This window comes from Bubalus kerabau, chromosome 8, assembly GCF_029407905.1.
Source record: "Bubalus kerabau isolate K-KA32 ecotype Philippines breed swamp buffalo chromosome 8, PCC_UOA_SB_1v2, whole genome shotgun sequence".
NCBI classification, from domain to species: Eukaryota; Metazoa; Chordata; class Mammalia; order Artiodactyla; family Bovidae; genus Bubalus; species Bubalus kerabau.
In genome coordinates this window covers 84,704,778-84,723,096 of record NC_073631.1, presented here as the reverse complement: position 1 = coordinate 84,723,096, position 18,319 = coordinate 84,704,778, and the positions used below count along the sequence as shown (strand labels likewise).

General features: G+C 40.7%; 1 protein-coding gene across 1 annotated transcript in view; it reads left to right on the top strand.

The window, feature by feature from the left end:
- The window catches only part of POU6F2 (POU class 6 homeobox 2), a 501,377-nt gene that overhangs the window by 374,035 nt on the left and 109,023 nt on the right, over positions 1-18,319 (top strand). The window contains exon 5 of the mRNA XM_055590763.1: positions 5,844-6,202. Coding sequence (XP_055446738.1) covers positions 5,844-6,202 — 359 coding nt within the window. The remainder of the gene's footprint in view (positions 1-5,843; positions 6,203-18,319) is intronic.

Here is an 18,319-nt window from a genome sequence, read left to right as displayed (position 1 = left end):
ATTCACCATGTTGTCTAGCCCTCAGTGCTATCTCATTCTAGAACTTTTTCATCACCCTCAGCCAGAACCCCATCCCCAGAAGCAGTTACTCTCCAGTCCTCCCCCTTCTCACCCCTGGCAGCCACTAATCTGCTTTCTGCTCTGTGGATTTGCCTATTCTGCACATTCCATATAAATGCAACTATAGAGTATACGGTCCTTGGCATCTGGCTTCTTGCCCTCAGCAAGTTCAAGGTTACCCTTTGCTCTTTCTTTCCACAGGACTAGGCTGTACTGTGGGGACTGTACTCAGAATGGGCTTGAACGGCCATTCAGTTCAGTTCAGTTCAGTCGCTCAGTCGTATCCGACTCTTTGCAACCCCATGAATCGCAGCACGCCAGGCCTCCCTGTCCATCACCAACTCCCGGAGTTTATCCAAACTCATGTCCATTGAGTTGGTGATGCTATCTAACCATCTCATCCTCTGTCATCCCCTTCTCCTCCCGCCTTCAATCTCTCCCAACATCAGGATCTTTTCAAATGAGTCAGCTCTTCGCATCAGGTGGCCAAAGTATTGGAGTTTCATCTTTAACATCAGTCATTCCAATGAACACCCAGAACCGATTCCCCTTAGGATGGACTGGTTGGATCTCCTTGCAATCCAAGGGACTCTCAAGAGTCTTCTCCAACACCGCAGTTCAAAAGCATCAATTCTTCAGCGCTCAGCCCTCTTTAGAGTCCAACTCTCACATCCATACATGACCACTGGAAAAACCATAGCCTTGACTAGATGGACCTTTGTTGACAAATTAATGTCTCTGTTTTTTAATATGCTGTCTAGGTTGGTCATAACTCTCCTTCCACGGAGTAAGCGTCTTTTAATTTCATGGCTGCAATCACCATCTGCAGTGATTTTGGAGCCCAACAAAATAAAGTCAGCCACTGTTTGCGCTGTTTCCCCATCTATTTGCCATGAAGTGATGGGACCAGATGCCATGATCTTCATTTTCTGAATGTTGAGCTTTAAGCCAAGTTTTCCCCTCTCCTCTTTCACTTTCATCAAGAGGCTCTTTAGTCCTTCTTCACTTTCTGCCATAAGGGTAGTGTCCTCTGCATATCTGAGGTTATTGATATTTCTCCCGGCAATCTTGATTCCAGCTTGTGCTTCCTCCAGCCCAGCATTTCTCATGATGTACTCTGTATATAAATTAAATTAGCAGGGTGACAATATACAGCCTTGACGTACTCCTTTTCCTATTTGGAACCAGTCTGTTGTTCCATGTCCAGTTCTAACTGTTGCTTTCTGACCTGCATACAGATTTCTCAAGAGGCAGATCAGGTGGTCTGGTATTCCCATCTCTTTCAGAATTTTCCACAGTTTATTGTGATCCACACAGTCAAAGGCTTTGGCATAGTCAATAAAGCAGAAATAGATGTTTCTCTGGAACTCTCTTGCTTTTTCGAACAGCCATTACCATCACACTTTTGCAGGATTCCTGGTCTCTTGCAGGAGATAAATCCTCCCTGCTTCCTTCCTCCTTAGCACCAGTCCTCTCACCTCTGAAAACATATTGCTATGAGGTGACTCAGGTCCCAGCCAGGCTGGGAGCTTGTAATCCTTCCCAGCATATTCTCAAACCCAAGCCTCCAGTTTGCCAACCATGCCCAAAGATCCCTTAACTTGATAGTCCCAGAAAATGCTGACACTGAGCCCCCAACTAGAATGATTATAATAGTCTTGAGTTGCACTTTGTGTTAACAAAGGTGAGCGTGTTGCTAAGAATCACACAACCTTTAGCGTTTGAGTCCCATTCCACTTTCAGTGAATCCCAAGGTGTTTGAGTACCTTGCAAAGTACAAGAGACATTTGTATTTCTCCCAAATCACTCATGGCCATGCTCATGGGCCGAATTTCCTTTCCATTTCCCTGCCTCAGAAGTAACTGTATGTAAAGCCCATCCAGGATAGTTCTGTTGCCTCTGTGGAATAGCTTTTTTATGTGCGTGGTTTCCTGAGAACATTTTTATCAAAGATCCTAAAGAAGACTTTTTTTTTTCTAATTTACAGTTGATACATAGTAACTGAACAAATGGAGAGGTGCAAGCTTCTAGACTTCTTTGTCTTATTAAATTATTTATTTAGGAAGTTCTGACCCACTGGTCTTGTCTTACTGCTTTCTCTCTAGAAAAGTCAAAATTTGATAGAATTTTTTTTTTTTAATCTGCACCACCAGGCTTTCAGGATCTTAGTTCCTCAACCAGGGATTGAACCCACACCCTCAGCAGTGAGAGGGCAGAGTTCTAACCACTGGACCACCAGGGGATTTCTTGATGGAATTTTGTTTTGTGTTTTGTTTTCAAAATTTAAAACATCCTAATATAAATTTTTGTGCATCTCCTTAAGTTCTTCCATATCTACTGTTACTGTAGTTAAATCTTGCATTTAATTTTGGCCCATGGAATGTATAGTAACCACGCATAGAGGAAATAATCATTAAAGGACATAAATATCAGGGAAGAAAGTAAAATCTTTAAATTGCTATGCATAGAACCAAAGTATAGAATCACCCAAAATTCATCATTTTTTCTGCAAACATTCTCTTTATTTTCCTAACTTATGTTTGTACCTGTGTGCTTTACACAATGAGCCATTTAGAGGCTCCATATTTTAGTATTTCTTTGCTTTTTTTTCATATCATTGTGTATGTGCCTTCGGCATTTTTGAGACCAGAATTACATTCTTGTACAGCCCCCTCATACTTTCCTTTGCGTCCAGTACATACCTGAACATAGTTTACTGTCCATCATTCCTGGCTAGCAGATGCCAAATTAGTTGATGTAACTCAAAGAGGTTTAGTTTAGGTTAATGCCTTTCCAGGGAGCGTGCGGGTTACAGGGAAGAAATAGCCAAGCAACGTGAACTCACCAACATCAAGAAGCAAAGACACATTTGGGACCCACGTCTCATTAGTAGGTTAGGGTCTGCTGCACCTACCTGTCTGCCAATATCTATCTGCCAATATTTCCCATTCTTTCCTGTTTTCAAACACTGATTTAGATAAATGATTTTCTAACCAAAATGAAACAGTATGGTATTTAAGTCAACCATGAAAATAAGCACTGACATATATGCCCCCTACCCTGAAAGAAATCAGGACAGGCTTGATTTGAATCTGGCAGGCGGCCAGATGCAATCAGGTTTCCGAAGTCTCTAACTCCACAAAAGGAGAGATCTAGCCCCCTCCGGATTACAGAAGATCCCAGGAGTCATAACTGAGCTGGGCTCCCTGGTCTTCAATAAAACGTGGCTTTGTACAATAGGAGCAAGGAGAGGGGGAAACAGCAAAATCAGATCATTCTTTTAAAGTTCTTATAAATGGGTATTTTTTTTTATATGGACTTTAGTTTTTAGAGCAGTTTTAGATTCAGAGCAAAATTGAGCAGAAAATTCAGAGTTCCCCTTGACTGGGTATTTTCCAGCCCTCTTTCTCACATGTTGTCTCTACTGGTAGAGTCCCAGAGTACTCTGCATTTACAGCACAGGCAGGACAGACACTGGTCTGAGTGTTTGAACAGACCTAGAGTAACTCACTGGCCCAGGGGGACATTTGTCATCCCCACCAGTCCAACATGGAAGCTCTCCATGTACCTGAAAGCAAAAAAAAAAAAAAAAAAGGTATTTGATGCCCCTGGGAAACAGCAAACTATCATTTCATCAGTATAGCTATGCCTTGTTTTAAACAAACCTGATTATATTTAAAATCTGACTTATACCAGAGGTGAATTGGGAATGATCCATGTTTCCACCACGTTCAAAGTCAGGCTTCCACCCCTCTAAGGTCTAAAATCATCAAAGCTTCTGTTCCAGGCAGTTCATTCTCCACATTGTCCTTCAGAAACATCACCTAAGTCATGCTGTCATCTGGGTGTCTTCCTGCCTGGAATATCCTCCCGTCCAGGTGTAGAATTCACTCTCTTGACCCCTCTCTGCCCTCATTCCACATCCCCCATGAACACTGCCTTAGCCTCTCTAGCCCACAAAGGAACCACTCTCCTCATTCTCCTGGCCCTTTTGGTCAATTTTCACACTGTTGACCATTTAGACAACCGATTGATTTATATCAAGCACTTACCATTAGCAAGATTATAACAGGCATCCCAAGCCTGATCATTTCTTATAAGTTCCTCTTACCTCCACAAATCCACTATAAACTGCCTAAAGGCAGGACTATGTCCCCTTGTTAAATCCTACCTATTATCAGAACAGCACTGGTACCTAGTTGGTGTTTATATTTTACAAAACGATTCTTAACTTTACAAAAATAGTCACTAGTTGACTTCTTTACAGAGAAATTTCTTCAGATGTGCTCAACGTAGGGTTCCATGTACATATATTTTTCAAGACCATCATTGTCATATGAAGGTGGGTATATGATGTCACTTTATAGAGCCACTATATATTTTTTAAGAAGTATTTTTTTAAATTGGAACTAGTTTAATGTTGCAAACAGTAGTTACTACCTTTGGGAATCTTGATGAATTCTAAGTGGGGGAGGAATGGAATAGCATAGAAGCCAAGGCCTATGGTTTCCTTATATTTATTTGTAGGCTTATGGGCAAGCTTTTAGACTGATATTCAGGCAAAGAAGAAAGTGAACTTGTAGGAAAAATTTTCTCTAGACCATTCTTCAGCCAAACTGATTTCCTGCTGGAGAAATTGTTCAAGGCTAGATGGGCATATGAAAACAAAGTTAGTGAACTCAATGTTAAGACAGTTTATCTTACCAACTCTTACTTTTCACAGAATAAGAAAATCTGGAAAGATGATTTCCTTCTCTCAGTTGCTGGCCTGTCTTTGAGGTCCCAATGTGACTAGTCACCACAGTTCACAGCTGACTATACCCCTTCTGGTATGGGGGGGGGGGGGGGGGGGCTCTGTGGGACTCCCAAGGTGGCTCAACGGTAAAGAATCTGCCTGCCAATGCAGGAGACACAGTAGACGTGACTTCAATCCCTGGGTCAGGAAGATCCCCTGGAGAAGGAAATGGCAACCCACTCTAGGATTCTTGCCTGGGAAATCCCATGGACAGAGAGGCCTGGCAGGCTGCAGTCCATGGGGTTGCAAAAAGTCAGACCTGACTTGCTGACTAAACACACATGCACGTCTTTTTAACGAGCAGGCAAAAAGTTCAGACTGAGACTTTTGATTCTGCAAAACTGAGATGCATGTACTATCTATAAATTAAAAAACAAAACAAAACACTGTAGAAACAAAACACATATCTAAGCAAGTTAGCAGAGGTCTGATGCAAGTAGAAATTACACCATGATTGGCACTGATGATGAAAAGGAGATTGCACACACTTTAGCTTTCTGTGCTTAACTCCATTCAAGCATTTGCCAAAAAGATTTAAACGAGTTGACCTTTAAAAATCTAAATCAGACCTTGAAAGTCTAAGTGTATTTCCCAAGCAGGATGGAAAGGAAGAGAGGGAGAAATTACTTAAAAATTACCTCTGTTCCTAGTCCATCCCCTTGGTTTTGCACCTGCTCTATCCCTTAGAATGTAATGCCTGGTGTGTTACACTCTGGTCCTCCCTAAATTTTAAAATTTCCCCAAGAACTGACTCTCGTACTCCCAGTGCCCCCAAACCCTCTAAGACATCAAGGAGTTGCAGGGCATGAGGGTTAACACTCTCTAAAGGAGAGCCTTCTCAGCTCGCAGGGGACCGGTTGTCAAATCCACAGCCAGCGGTGTGGTGGTGTATGTTCAGCTCAACGTGTATGTTTCAGGTTCACGTGTTTGTTTCAACTCCAACTCCACGTGTGCGTTTCAACTCCACGTTCGTTCTCTCTCCATGCAGCTACCTCATCCCTGAACTCCCAACTCCAGCAGCTCCAGCAGCTTCAGCAACTCCAGCAGCAGCAGCCGCCACCGCCCCCGGCTCCGCCGGGCAGCCAGCACCCGCAGCCCGCCCCACAGGCGCCCCCGCAGCCCCAGCAGCAGCCGCCCCAACCAGCCCCGCCGTCCCAGCAGCCGCAGCCCGCCTCCCAGCCACTGCCGGCTCCGCCCGCGCAGCCCCCGCAGCCTCCAGCCCACCCTCACCCCCAGAGCCAGAACCAACCGTCTCCGACTCAGCAGAGCGCCAGCCCCCCTCAGAAAGCCAGCCAGTCTCCGGGACACGGCCTCCCGTCGCCGCTCACGCCACCCAATCCTTTGCAGGTACGCCCACCCCCCCACCCCCGTCCCGCCCACGCACAGGGGACCCGGCCGCCGGGTGGCGCGCCCTCCCTGGAGGCAGAGGGCCCGCCAGACTTGGCATCCACTTGGGCAGCGTCTAATTCAAATTGATCTCTTAGACGGAGGGAAGAGGGAGCAGATAGCAGGCAACTGGGGATGCATGTAAACGAAACAAATAGAAACCCATTGATGTTGCCTCCGAAGGATAAATGTTATCTGTTTCCTCCGGTGAGAGGCCGGCACGGTAAGTGCACTTGTAGCCTGTAATAACTCCACTTTATGATACTTTTTGAAGGCAGCAAAGATAGCATCCAATTAAAATTATTACTAGCGGAGTTTTGTAGCCCCGTGGAGAACTACATCTCCTGTCCATGAGGCATGGTGGTTATTTCTCTATATTATGAATACAGTAGTGTCTTACCTTAAGTACTTCAGTGCTCTTTTGTTTCTATTTTCCCAAAGATTCTCTGGGGTTAGGAGGGTAAAGAAATTTAGCCCCAGTCTTATGTCCCAGATTCCAACCATTACTCCATGAACTAACAAGTGCTCTAAATTCACACCAAAACCCTCAACAAGTATGCATCTTTATAAAATAATAAAGCTTCTCTATATTTACTTTATTGCAGGGAAGCTGAGGGCATCCAAAATAGAATTTCAGGCTAATCATGAAAGCTCATCTCTATCTACTATCATTGAGAAGCAATGAACAGGAGCATTCAGGAATATATAACTTTAGTGGTTCAGAAACTCATTCTTAACTTAGAGGCCTTTAAAATAAACTAGCTTCAAAAGATAACGACTCTGATGCTAACACATCAGATCTAGAAAGTAAAAGCTCAGTTTGGGACTTTAAAAAAATAAGGATTTTTTTTCCCCCGAATGAGATTTCGGGTGGTTTAGCACATCTGTAGTGCAGTGACAAATTCCCACAGAGTGGAAAGCCTATACTTACTTCAAACACCAACTCACCTCCCTCCTCGAGGGTCCTTGACTCACAGTCAGTCAGTTTAGCCCAGCCCTTTAGGAGGACCACAAAAGTGATGTTTTCCTTAGGTCCAAAGTAGCTAAACACGCAGAATCAAAATAGGTTGGCCCGCAGACAGAAAGGCGAGTAGATTAGAGACTTAGTATTTTAGAACTGATTTAATTTGTTGCCCTGTTTCTTTGAGCTTGGTTTCTCAGTGATGGCTCAGAGTTTTCTTGGAAATGGAAACATTTGGGTGAGATAAGTAATTGTGCCTTCCTTGGCACTTGTGTCATGGCTACCTGGCAATTTGAACCTTTTCCCCAGTTGAGTTTGAAGGTGTATTTTTAAAATATTACAAGTATGAAACAACATAATACCTTTGACGTAAGTTAGATTGAAATGAACACAGGCTAAAAAAGTCTTGATTGTACACTTGACATCTATGGGATGTCATAGATATATAAGTACATCTAATCAGATTTACCAGATGCGTGACTAGAGCGTATTTTCAACATTTGAACAGTGCTTATTCCAAAGAATGGGTTTAATGTATTTTTAAAGAGCAGTTAAATTCGATATACCTCAGCACCAAGTGATTAAACACTTCCTTGATCTAAACCATCAAAGTAGATGAATTACCAAAGAAACCATGTGTCCCGCTCTGAAGCATGAGATTACTAAACCCTGCCCACTGTTGTTCAACTTAATCCAGTATTCTGTAGAGTTGAGTGAAAGCTTTGAGTTCTGTGGACATCAGTCTTCTCAGAACACTGTCAACATTGTATAGATCTCTATCAGCCAGTAAAAAACAAATGTAGACAACCCACTTGAATGGCTGTTGACAGGGTTGTAGAAGAGGTGACCACTCAGCCTCCTGAAAACTAATTCTGTGAGGATAATTTCCAGACATTCTCCTAAAGGTTTCCCATGGAAATCTGGGAGGTATTTCATTTTGTGTTTTTGAAACAAATGAAGGCTCACAATCACATTTATTTCTTTATAACCCTGAGAGACTATTCTAATTTTTCACTGTTGAAGTTTTAACTTAAAAGCTTACTAAATACATTGATAATTCTCTTCTTATGTAGATCTAATAAATGACCACTGAAGGAGTGATTTGGTGAAATTTTAAGATATTATTGAGTAGGTAGAGAACTAATTTTGAAAAGTGCACAACTGTAGGAATAAAAGGATTTTTTCCTTTCTCTATAGGCATGTGTAAAGGAAATGAAGAATTCTGTGGTTCTGAAATAGTATATTTTTTTCTACATTAGCTGAAGGGCTTTTGAGTTTGTTGAACATGTAATGTTTGAACTTTTGAAAAAGAAAGCTATTTAAGAGGATATGAAAGATATTTAACCCTCAAAGGTAATGATCTTTATGAACTAGAATAAAATATTTTTGTTTGAAGGTTATTAAGAGAATAATGATCAACTAAGTTCATATATGACAGCCTAAATTCTATTTTACAATTATCTATTTTCATGTGGGCTTTGCCTTTTTACATTGTTCAAAATCTGTCAGAGAGATATGAGTTTAAAATATGCAACCTAGGTTGTTAGAAAGGATAATAATCATTTCTAAAACTGTACAGATACTGTCATATCTTCAGAAAAAAATAATAAATGAAAGTAGCTTATGTAGGTATATTTGGTGAGGTTTTTCCTTGAGATGAAAAAAATAATAATAATAGTGCTGACAGGTAGTAACACTCTAGACTAAAGTTCTCCAAATAGTTCTGGTCAGGTTTTTGTCTAATGCTGAAATTTTTTTTCATTCTTTTACTCAATTCCATGAAATGAATTGCATATCCAAAACCAGGTTGTTATTTTAAGATAGATAAGAGTCTAAAGTATTGTCACCTCAGAGAACTAATTTTGATGGCTTAGAGTTATAGGAGGGCTGGTGGTCCAGCATGGATATCAGAAGCTGGCCCCTGGAAGCCTGTGTTTAAACTCTTCACGGAATTTAAGGTCTGCTCACCCAATTTCATTCTCGGGAGGGAGAAGTTCTGAACAGGATTATAAGTGCAAAGATTTAGGGGCCAGGCAGTCAGTATAAATAAGTAAAGCAGACTTGACTATAAGGGCTTCCCTTGTGGCTCAGTTGGTAAAGAATCCCCCTGCAATGTGGGAGACCTGGGTTTGATCCCTGGGTTGGGAAGATCCTCTGGAGAAGGGAAAGGCTACCTACCCACTCCAGTATTCTGGCCTGGAGAATTCCATGGACTGTATAGTCCGTGGGGTCACAAAAATATCAGACGATATCCACAAAGATGGATATCAGAAGCTGGCCCCTGGAAGCCTATCTTTAAACTCTTCATGGGATTTAAGGTCTGCTCATCCACAACTTCATTCTCCGGAGGGAGAAGTTCTGAACAGGATTTTAAGTGCAAAGATTTAGGGACTAAGCAGTCAGCATAAACAAGTAAAGCAGACTTGAATATAAAATTCAAGTAAAATTTTGGAAACGGTGGGTGGGACAAACAAATGTGAGTTGAATTTAACCCTTAGGTTCCAGATAGATAACAATCCATGCTCTTTATTTTTGTCCTAACCCACCTGCCACAGGCTGCACCAGAATCTAAAACTAGAAATGTAGTGTGTGTTGAGTGGAAACAGATCAGAAACATATATGGAAGCAATCTTTGGGGGGAAAAGATAGGGTCTAATCATTCCTGGGTAGAAAGAACAATATACAGTTTTAATTTCAGTGTATGATATTTATCTGAATAAAAACCCCATAAGCCTAAGAATGACAAAATACCTCCTTTCTGTGACCTTTGAGATGACTTTTCTTGAGACTGTTACTTGGGAGTTTTTAACTTTCACTAAAGAAAATACAAACATTGTGTAAAAGTCTAGTGTGTTCCTACATGAGTGGTCTGGAGATGATCTGGGCATGGTTGGAGCCTAGTCATGGTGCCATGGGAAGAGGAAGCTTATTCTAATTCTGACCCTGCTTCCAACTAATTCACAACTTGGGACAAGTTCTTTGGGCTCTGTTTCCTTTGTTTGTTAGTTGTGTGGTGTATATCATTTGTCAGATCCTTTTGGGGTCTTTGAGTCTATAATCCAAATGTTGGTAAGCCTCTAGAATTTTACTGGATACTGAAAACCCAATGTTCCTGAAGATTCTCTGAATATTCTTCAAGGTCAGGTGAATTTCTTCCCACTCAGCTGGGTGGCAGAGTAGAAAGAGAGTGAGGACAAGCCTAAATGGGATAATGATAGCAGAAGCAGATTGTATCTTAGCCTGAGAGTCAAAGTTAAAGTCAAGTTTTCATCCTTAGAGAGTCAGTGCCGTAAACTCTAGGTCCCAGATTGCTTTTTCACACCTATGCATTAGAGAAGCTTAAGAAACCAAATGGTGCTTTTAACCTTGGCCTTTTGCATACTGTCTTGCATGGCAGGAAGCAGGATCATCTTTTTCTCTTGTTGTATTGCACATTTTAATGAGAAAACAGAGAGAGAGAGAGAGAAATCAGTGGAAGCAATTAGGGGAGAGAAAACTATCTATGCTTGTAGGAGGAATGAGGAGCACAGTCACCTCTCAGAGGTGAAGTCGCTCGAGAGATAGCATAAAATTGTCCTCTACCACGTGCATTTCTTCATGTAAAGGTACCACTCAGGCATCGGCAGTAAACCTGCATTCAAAGTCCACCTGTGCTACAGTGCAGGCCCAGCCTCTTGATCTTCTCGTATAGGATGTTTTCCCCCTAGCAAAGTTTCAGTACTACTTTCCAGAGTGATGGGAGAGGATGATGTATTATCACTTTTTAAAACAAAGAGCCCAAGCCCTTGAGAAGGAGTTAGATCCACATGATTTCCGTCCTTTTAAAGCAAATAATCTCCAATCATGTCTCCTTCCTATAAAACAGACCCAGTGCTTGGGGCCAACCCCCTCTCTCCCCAGTAGTCTTTTTTTTTTTTTTTTTTTTTTTACTTTACAATACTGTATTGGTTTTGCCATACATCAACATGCATCCGCCACGGCTGTACACGTGTTCCCCATCCTGAACCTCCCTCCCACCTCTCTCCCCATACCATCCCTCTGGGTCATCCCAGTGCACCAGCCCCAAGCTTCCTGTATCCTGCTTCGAACCTGGACTGGCGATTCGTTTCTTATATGATATTATACATGTTTTAATGCCATTCTCCCAAATCATCCCCCCTCCCTCTCCCACAGAGTCCAAAAGACTGTCCTATACATCTGTGTCTCTTTTGCTGTCTTGCATACAGGGTTGTCGTTACCATCTTTCTAAATTCCATATATATGCGTTAGTATACTGTATTGGTGTTTTTCTTTCTGGCTTACTTCACTCTGTATAATAGGCTCCAGTTTCATCCACCTCATTAGAACTGATTCAAATGTATTCTTTTTAATGGCTGAGTAATACTCCATTCGGAGAAGGCAATGGCATCCCACTCCAGTACTCTTGCCTGAAAAATCCCATGGACGGAGGAGCCTGGTAGGCTGCAGTCCATGGGGTTGTGAAGAGTCAGACATGACTGAGTGACTTCACTTTCACTTCATGCACTGGAGAAGAAAATGGCAACCCACTCCTGTTCTTGCCTGGAGAATCCCAGGGACAGGGGAGCCTGGTGGGCTGCCGTCTATGGGTTGCACAGAGTCGGACACAACTGAAGCGACTTAGCAGCAGCAGCAGCAGCAATACTCCTTTGTGTATATGTACCACAGCTTTCTTATCCATTCATCTGCTGGTGGACATCTAGGTTGCTTCCATGTCCTGTCTTAATTTAACACAGTTTTAGTCAAAGCTTGGTGGGTCTAAGTTTTTTTCATCTATCAGTGGAGGGGGTAAACTTAAATACTTCTGAAACTCTTTCCCTTCTATTTGGAATTTTAGGTCCTCTAAAACTCACCTTGGGTGACCTATGCAGGTGCAGGGGAAAACACTTTTTCCCTCTACTCATTCTGGGTTCTCAAACTGGGGATCTGTAAATTAGACAAGAAAAGACAGATTAAGAAGAGAAAAACAATTTTTTATAACATGTGCTTCCTGCATACACATAGGAGCACTTAGTGATGAGGAACTCAAAGGGGTGGTTAGAACTTGGGCTTAACCAGCATCTTAATAAAAGAACACCAGGAATAACAAGACTGAGGAAAAGGACTATAAGCTTCTAAGAGTGGCAAATCGTGGGAAGATGATATATGGGGAAACTAAGAGTAGATAAGCATGATTTGTTATACACATTTTTCTGGTGCCATCGCTGGACTGATACAGGTCTAGATTTGTCTCCAGTCCTTAAATTCTGTCCTTCCTGGTAGAAGAGGAGTTGGGGGAACACCTTTACAAGTTTATGTCCTGCTTTTAGGCACAATAGGAGGATGGCAGAGAGCTTTTCTTGTATCTGTTGATACTTAATTGCCTTCAGCTCAAAATAATCCTCATGCCAAAGTGGGCATGTTTTGAGGTGACATATTCTGCTACCTTTTGTAGGTATAGTTATATAACTCCCTTGTGGCCATTGTAAGTTCTAGTAGAACTCTATTTACACAGGGCTGAATCAGGCATAAACTTCCCTTCACCTAGACTAAGGTAAATGACACATTCATCTCAGATGCAGAATTCATCTCAGGTGCACCCAAAAATACAGTCATCAAGACAGATCATATTTTAATACAATTTTATAAAAAATCAAAATGAATGTCAAAATCCATGATGTCCTAAACATCACATTTTAAAATATAAGATCAGTAACAATAATGAACTATTTTGAAGTCTGAGGCAAAAGGCAAAAATCACCAACACCGATTTTCTTGGTCATGAATTTTTTGCATTCATTTTGGATTTTTTAAAAAAATATCACATTAGATGTTACTCATCCTGATTAGTGTATTTGGGACACACCCTTAAACTCTGTGCCTGACATGAGTACCTCTCTTGTCTCACACTGGCTACCAGCTATGTAAATAATTTACTTAGCAAATACTCTCCAAAGTCAATAGCATTCTGTCTATTGGAAATTTCAGCTAGGTCTTGGATGTCTTTTTCTAGTTGAACTTGAAAAGTGCACCAAATTTTTGCACAATGGAAAAAGAGGTGTATGTTGGATAATGGATTGGGGTGGAGAGGTGGAGTAGAAACCCATCCTCCCTGTGTAAAATAGCACAGGTCTAATAAACAATCATTTTTTATTGAATTGAAATGTTATGACAATCCAAAAGGTACAGACTTTCAGTTATAAAATAAAGAAGTCATGCGGATGTAATATACATCATAGTGACTAGAGCTAATAATATTTTATTTAGAAAAAAAGAAAATGCATATTATTACTAAGAGCTGCATGTAAAATTTCTTGCAGTTTAGAATATATATATATATTTTCTTTACTTTAGTTCCACAAAGTAAAAAAATATATAATTCAAAGTAAAATCTTTGAATTATATAATATATATTTCTTTGTTGCTTTAGCAATAGAAATACAATTTAGCAATACAAATACAATTAATGACTCCTGAAAAAAAGTGTTATGGCAATCAAAAAACTTCTTTAGCTGATATTTATCACTGAACTAATTTACAGTTTTATGAGATTAAGTAGGTTTGGTAAAAATGACAAAAGTATCATTATGTAGACAACATTCTTCCAGAGCAATCCAGGCCATGAGAATCTTTTAAAAACTGGAATTGTCCACAGGGAGTGAGTAAGGTTTCCTCCTGGGCTAAAAAGTCAAAAGAAATTTAATTATAATGGATAAGAAAAATCTATTCAAGCCCAGAGAGTTTCCAGGAAGATTAAATATGATATACTAATGAAAATGCTTTGTAGGGTATGCATTTGTTAAGCAAATGTTGATAACACTACAGATATGAAAGAGTATGAATTTATTTCTGTTTATATGACCATACAGTAAATTGAGGGCTTCATTCATGATTCCCTCATTCAGCAAGAGGTCAGGTAAGAAACGGGAGTCCCTTTACCCAATTGTATTCAGGCCTGAATACAATAAACAAAACATGTTTAGCTACATTCTCTGCAAGGTACAATTTTTCCTTTTATGAAAGAAAGAAAACCTCCTTTAAAAAAAACCCCTCAGTTCAACATTACTGACATTTCAAAGAATTTATTACAAGCATTTGAGATCCAGGAGGAACAACAAAGTTTATATTGCTTTGAGAGTAGCAGGGGAAAAAATTAGTTTAGCAAGAATATACTTATATACTGGGGTGCTTCTTTGTCATTGTTTAGATGTACCATTCCTAGGTACTGCTCTGTAGATTAGTCAAATCATGTAGAAAGGAGCTTAACAAAGCAGGTGGTGTGTTCACAGCTCTGACTGTGGAAGCTTATGTCAAGTAGCAATAGATGGAGAGAAGGCCAGACTCAAAGCGGGGAGTATGGAAGGATTCCTGCAGTATTTGAACTTGGCAGCTTCTGTCTTCTCAAGGAAACTGCTCTGATCACTACAGTGGTGTAGATTCCTGGCTTGTCCACAGTGAGTTCAGCAGTAACCCTGGAGCCACACACCCCGCCAGGTCCCATCACTGTCTGCTGGATGTAACTGATAGGCTGACCCCAAAGTCTAGTTCAGAATGCATCTAAAACAATTTCGCCTGCATGTGCATAGTTCCAGGTTTGAGTGGCAATGGGAGCAGCCCAAAATGTGCTGGCTGGTATTTTGCTCTGAATTAGCAAGACATGATCAAGTGTTATTTCTCATAGTTCAGGCTCAATTTGTTTAAGGTAAATATTGTGGTAAACGTCCACAGGTCTTTTGTGGTTTGTTTTTTTTTTTTTTTTACATGTATCTATTCTTTTTCAAGTCCTTTTCCTATTCAGGTTATTCTAGAATATTGAGCAGCATTCCCTGTGTTGTACAGTAGGTTCTTGTTGGTTTTAATTTTTCATTTTAATTAAATAAAATTTAATTAAGTAAAATTTAATTTTAAAAATAAACTATATTTAAAATATCTGTTTTAAATATAGTAGTGTATACATGTCAATCCCAAACTCCCCAATCTGTCCCTCTTCCCCACCCTTCCTGCCTGGTAAAGCAGTAGTTCCTTCTCTAAGTCCATGAGTCTGTTTCTGTTTTGTGAATAAATTCATTTGTATAGTTTTTTTAGATTCCACATATAAAGGATATATGATATTTGTCTTTCTCTGTCTAACTTACTTAACTTAAGATGATGATCTCCAGATCCATCCATGTTGCTGCAAATGGCATTGTTTCATTCTTTTTAATGGCTGAGTGATATTCCATTGTGAGGAAGGCATGACAACCCACTTCAGTATTCTTTCCTGGAGAGTCCCATGGACAGAGGAGCCTGGCGGGCTGAAGTCCCTGGGGTCGCAAAGTGTCAGACGTGACTGAGTGACTAAGCACGGCACAATATTTCATTGTATATGTGTACCCCATCTTCTTTATCCATTCCTCTGTCAATGGACACTTCGTTTGCTTCCATGTACTGGCTATTGTCAGCAATGCTACAGTGAACACTGGGGTGAATGTATCCTTTTGGATCATGTTTTTCTCTGGATATATACCCAGGAGTAGGGTTGCAGGTCATATGGTAGCTCTATTTTTAGTTTTTCAAGGAACTGCTGAACTGTTCTCCACAGTAACTATACCAAATTTCCTACCAACAGTGTAGGAGGGTTCCCTTTTCTTCAGACCCTCTCTACCATTTATTGTTTGTAGATTTATTGATGGCCATTCTGACTGGTGTGAGGTGATATTTCCTTGTAGTTTTTAAAAGTCTACAAGGTTTTTAGTTGACTCCCGAAGTACAGGTTTGCAAGTGAATATCCTCCAGATCATAAAGAAAGCACTTTTACCATTATCTGCATTTATTAAGCTCATATGGGATGCACTGTGCCCTTAAGGAATGTTTGAAGAACAGCTTGATGCCATAGGACAAGCAGTTGTGTTTAGAAGCGGACACACCTGGGCTCAGATGCTGATTCTGCTGGGTGGTTATGTGAGGTCAGCCCATCCTTCTGAGCCTCAGCTTCCTCATTGGTTGGATGGTTGATGTGAGGATTGAATGAGATTATTTTTATGAGAGTATCTAATTCAATTCCTGATAGCTGGCTCTCAAAAAATATCAGTATCCTGCCTGCCTTTTTGCTTCCTTGACTATAGATATTATAATCCAAGGAGGACTATGAGACAACAGACCCACTCGAAGCTGAACAAAAAGAAAATAATCACGGGAATTATAATGCATGTGTACATCATAAAATGATGCATGGCACACTACGTGAAACCCTATATAAGCTAGAATGCAGCTAATAATGATACATGCGTTTTGTAGTTTTTGTATACATGAAAGAGGCTAGGAGGATCTGAAAAGGGGACCATCGCAGAGGGAGGGTGGAACACAGCACAGGCCAGGACTGGACCTGGGAGATGTGTGGAGGGCAGGGAGAGAGAGAAGTAGCCTTGTGCTTGTGTCATCTTAAAGAATTCTCACTTCAACCCCCATAACCTTGGTTTCACCATCCATATTATTAAAAAGTAAAAATTCTTCTTTCCTTCTATATTCCCAATGTTGTAGTTTTTAACTCATGAGTAAACAGGAAGCATCTTGGTGATGCTGGTTCTGCCCTTAACTAGCTCTGTGACCTTGGGTAAGCCACCTAGTCTATGGGACTCAGTGTATCACTTACTACATGAAAGGTTTGCATTAGATGACCTTTAAGTTCATTCTAGCTTTACATTCTGTTTATGAAATAGCACAAATAAAGTGATTTGAAGTATATATGTACAACACCATAACCCACAACACACATGCAGGACTCAAGAGATACTCTTGATAGTATTTGGCTAATATTTGCCATGTGTCTTGAAATTTACAAAGTACATTTTTAAAAATTTATCTATTTATTTTTGGCTGTGCTGGGTCTTTGTTGCTGTGCAGGCTTTTCTCTAATTGTGGCAAGTGGGGGCTCCTCTCCAGTTGCTGTGTTCGGGCTTCTCACTGCCGTGGCTTCTCTTGTTGGAGAGCACCGGCTCTGGGGTTCACCGACTTCAGTACTTGCAGCTCCCAGGCTCTAGAGCACAGGCTAGATCGTTGTGACACTCAGGCTTAGTTGCTCCTCGGCATGTGGGATCTTCCAAGATCAGGGATCGAACCCAGGTCTCCTGCATTGGTAGGCAGATTCTTCACCACTGAGCCACCAGGGAAGCCCTGAAGTACATTTTTATATACATTATTTCATGCATTTAGCCTCACAGGTTCACAGTTCTGATTGGAATAATCATTATCATTGTTCAAATGTATCTTATACTCTCTAAAGACTTCAGCTTCTCATTTTCTCCTCACAACAACCCGGAAAAGACAAAAAGTCATCTTTATTCAGATCCAAGAGTATTAGAAAGTTGAAGCAACTTCCTCAGCATCACTGTCAGACTTCAAGGCACTTCAATTTGTATTTTACTGTCTCTGCAATGTTCATTAGAGTGTTGGCAAAAAAATTTTATTTCCTAATTTGGCTGCCAGCATTTTTGTAAGGCAGCATTTCTCAAAGTGTCTTCCACAAAACTCTAATCCAAAGGGAGTTTATTGAAAATGGATTCTGTGGTAGGTAGGTAAGTAGGTAAATAGATGTGTGTGTGTGTCTCTCTGTGTGTGTGCCTAGTCGCTCAGTTGTGTCCAACTCTTTGTAACCCCATGGACTGTAGCCCGTCATGCTCCTCTGTCCATGTGATTTTCCAGACAAGAATACTGGAATGGGTTGCCATTTCCTACTCCAGGGGATCTTCCCAACCCAGGGATCAAACTTGCATATGCTGCATTGGCAGGAGGATTCTTTACCACTGAGCCACCTGGGAAGCCATATAGATAGGAAGGGAGATATATAGACAGACAGACAGACAGATAGATACCACTGTTGTACAGTGTATGCTGTTCCTTGATATTTCTTGATGAATATTAGAATACTAAAAGTTAAAAGACATCCTGTAGTAAAGATGTCTAGTGTAAATTATTTAAGAAATAATTTAGAAAGAAATTCCCAAATATATAATCACTGAACCTTTTTTTTTTTCATGTAACACTTATTAAATATCCCATAGAAAATCTTTCAGGAACCAGTACTTCAAGGCTTCCTTCTCTATTGTAGTATCCACACAACTAAAATAACCTTGCATCTGCTT